The 3575-nt window shown below is 47.3% G+C and overlaps 2 protein-coding genes across 2 annotated transcripts in view; one reads left to right on the top strand and one right to left on the bottom strand.

Moving 5' to 3' along the window:
• T265_05400 (hypothetical protein) overlaps positions 1-2635 on the top strand; it is a gene marked incomplete at both ends in the record, with an annotated part of 54678 nt that extends 52043 nt beyond the window's left edge. Inside the window, 2 exons of the mRNA XM_009170398.1 lie at positions 1582-1737; positions 2544-2635. Coding sequence (XP_009168662.1) covers positions 1582-1737; positions 2544-2635 — 248 coding nt within the window. The remainder of the gene's footprint in view (positions 1-1581; positions 1738-2543) is intronic.
• The window catches only part of T265_05399 (hypothetical protein), a gene marked incomplete at both ends in the record, with an annotated part of 101857 nt that overhangs the window by 77663 nt on the left and 20619 nt on the right, over positions 1-3575 (bottom strand). The window contains 3 exons of the mRNA XM_009170397.1: positions 2111-2171; positions 2528-2700; positions 3012-3255. Of these exons, the coding sequence (XP_009168661.1) occupies positions 2111-2171; positions 2528-2700; positions 3012-3255 (478 nt within the window). The remainder of the gene's footprint in view (positions 1-2110; positions 2172-2527; positions 2701-3011; positions 3256-3575) is intronic.

Below are 3575 nucleotides of genomic sequence, written 5' to 3'. Positions count from 1 at the left end.
AACGAATGAAAAATACAAAAAAGGAAGACAACCAATCAGATGGCAGGAAGGCGGACAGAAGGCGGACACAAAGGCGAACGGACCAATCGGGGCGATAACAAAAACTACTGAAATGAAGACATCCGGCTAGTCCAACAAACATGTAAATCAGATTCTAAGTGAGGTTAACAAAACAACACTTTTGGAGATATCGAATGCACTTTGGAAAGTATATAAACGCAAACGACCCTGATGAAAACACCCACCCAGCCAACCACGCACTGAGGATATCTTCCCGGTACCGGAACTTCTAAAAGCTGATTACTTAGCTCAGCGAACAGATCGACTGTCACGTGATCTACATCCGGGAGTTTTGGCGAAATGGCTGTGCAGTTCAAGTGTATGACTACAACGGACAGTGACAGATTTCGGTAACTTGAATTGCCCGTCCGGTAAGTAAGAGGTCGGGGTTTTATGTCCCTCCCTAGGTGCGTTCTCCGTTTATGCTACATGCACTCTGGTTGTTGGGAGAATACCTAAACTCAACGGAATATCAAAGAATTCCAAGAAAATGCACTCAGTTTCCATCTTTTAGAAGGAAACCTGTGCCCATCATCCATTTGGCTGTCGATTCCACACAAGAAAACACACGTGGTCGTTGTAGAGAGGATGGCATCAGTATCCACAAAACCTTCCTTCCTTGCTACATCTCCCGTCACTTTTGCTTGATTCTGCATAGATGAACTGACTGACTCACTAGTTGCGTCGAATTTGGTGGTTTTTCTATGACAAACCGGGAGAAAATGCTTCCAGAATGGCTCAAAACCGCCCTACCACAAGTGTATCTGACAATGAACTAGACACCATTTTAAGCGTGTAAACGTCTGGGATTTGCAGCGTCCGCACAGGTAGGCATAGAACACTAGGAAGGCATCTTCCGCTGGATGAACCGAATATGTTAAATACCCCATTCCAATCGGAAAAACGCTGTCGCCTACCTTACTTCCGAAGTTTTGTACATGCCTGTTCCACGACATCACTTTGCACAACTTCAGTGCGAGGATCAATTACCTCAGCTTTTCGAATTTAAATCGATTTTGTGTCCCCAACACCTCACTGATCAAACTAATCGTATTGCGAGATTTTATGAGAAGGGATGCATCCTCTTTTAAAATTTCCAGAAACGTTTCACGGGGAATAAACGTTTGGACAGTCTGTGAACTACGGTTCGACGATTCGGGAGCAAGTTCGGACCAATGGTTTTATCGAATTAACGAGTCGCGATACAAGGTATGAGAAGTGCCTCTGTCAGAGGACAGAATATTCGTTAGTGGTGAAATTCTCCCAGAGGCGAGAAGGGCCAAGTGGTTAGAGCACAAATTTACTGACCGGAAGATCCGTGGTTCGTATCCGACCTCCACCCTTCGACTTCCCCTGTCTAGGCTTNGCAGTATCCCAGCCCTCGTGCACCCTTCAGGTGGCATGGTAGCTAGGCACCGTAAGGGTGCTACACTACAGCTGACTCTCAGAGGCATGTGGTCATTACTACTTGGGGGTGAAGTCAGTAGTCGTTCCACGGTGCGGTTTTTTTTCATTTTCCAGGCCTGTTAGCCCGGAGTGAACGATTTTTCAAGCGACCACATTTTTCACAGTCCTCACGGTTCATGTGGAGCAGCTTATCCGAATATGTCAGACAATCGGAAGAACTGATCGGTCGTTTTCTTACTTATTCGCTCGCCCTCGCCGCTGAACATTGCAGTGAGTCTCGGTAATTTTATCCTCCAACCCAAACGTCACAACAGCTCCAGGCTGTGATTTGCTCACAAGGGCGATTAGGCGAGCTCACATGACAGCATGAACTTGTGTCTTCTTCGAACTTGGTCACGACTTTATACTCGTGGACGCAATGACTCATGTCTCTTCTCATCTACCAGCAGTTGCCGTACCCTGACGGGTCACATCACATCTGAGGTATCCGATTACATCTGGTTGAATCACCTTCCACATCAGCTTTTTTCCCACTCTCCGGATTTGGTATTCAGAACACTCTGGTGTGGGGCAATAAAACAACTGTTGAACCAAAGTCGATTGCGAATGAAGTTGATATTGACGTCAGCAGTGCACACCTTACCATCTCCTTGATAGCATAGTTTTACTTCATTAGTATCAACAAATGGGATATGCCAGTCTAACTGACTTTAAAAAATCGATAAGAAGCATCGATTTCATCGAATCAAGGGGGCGAGGTGGTCCAAGTGGTTAGAGCGCGAATTTACTGACCGGAAGGTTCGTGGTTCGAACCCGACCTCTGCCTCTCGACTTTTCCTGTCTAGGCTTGGGTAAGCTGGCAGTACCCCAGCCCTCCGGGTGGCATGGCAATTAGGCGCCGGAAGGGTGTTACTGGTGAACGATTTTATGAAATCGAGCACAGGTGCCAGAACGCAGTGCTTTGCTAGAGAGCTCATATTGTTGTCTTGTGTGCAGAGGGATCTCGCATTACTCTATGACTCATAAGTAATGACATTGCGGACGTGGCTTTATCACTCACCATCTTCTCTGTGAAGAACGCTTCCTTCGAAGAACTACCGAGGTGGGACTGTTTGAGATTCACTTTGTTGATCTGGTAGGAATTTCTAAGGTTGGTCTGGGACGGTGAGGCCAACTTCAAACTTGATAGTCGATAGGCGTCGCTACCAGAAGGCAGTTGACCTTTCGCACAAGCTGGCACAAAAATTTGGTACGAACGTGGAAACGAATTGATAAGCCGCATGTGAAACTTCTGGTGGTTAACTGAAATTGACTGCTCCACAAGCTTCAATGACTCAAAACCGCAAGTCACGTGACGTCATGCTGCAAACTTGGTCCCATCGAGCTGGACTGTATCGACAAGCTAAATCTGTTGAAAAAGTCGATTACCTCTATTCGAAACCTCGCACATGTAGTAGCCGGAGGTGCCCTCGGACCAACTCACATTGCGAAGTGTTCACTCGAGGACCTCCTAAAATGCAATGTATCTATATTCGCCAACCAACTTGGACGGTGCACAGAAGCAAGAGCCTCCTCCCCGGTGCCAAACCAGTTTTTAGGGCCACAGCGATCGTGTTGGTGAAGAAGGCTAACGGGACCAGCTGACTGTATGCAGATTCCTCCACCGGTCTCAATGCTCCACTGGATACAAATCAATGCCCTCGGTCTCTTCCAGACGAGTTGCTCGCGAAACTGAATGGGGGTAAATGTTCCGCGCGAAGATTCACTTGGCCGATGCTCACCTTCAGGCTGAATTTGAGGAAGAATCCCGAGAATTTCTGACGATCAATACGCACCGCGGTCTGTTCCAGTATGCCCAACTGCCGTTCGGTATCAAAAAAGGTCCAGCCATATTTCAACAGACCATGGATACGATGCTGAAGCACGCCCCTGGCGTTGCTGACGATCTGATCGTCATGGGTCACAACCCCCCTACGCATTGTGGCAGCGCCTTGATTATGTGGTTAGTCGTATTCAAGAATATGGCTTCAAAGTGCGCCGAGAGAAATGCACCTTTTTCATGCAGTCGATAAAGTACCTTGGGTTCATTATTGACGAACATGGCCGCC

The sequence above is a fragment of the Opisthorchis viverrini genome (assembly GCF_000715545.1).
Source record: "Opisthorchis viverrini unplaced genomic scaffold opera_v5_101, whole genome shotgun sequence".
NCBI classification, from domain to species: Eukaryota; Metazoa; Platyhelminthes; class Trematoda; order Opisthorchiida; family Opisthorchiidae; genus Opisthorchis; species Opisthorchis viverrini.
The sequence above is the reverse complement of the archived record's forward strand: the minus strand, read 5'-3'. Positions and strand labels throughout refer to the sequence as shown.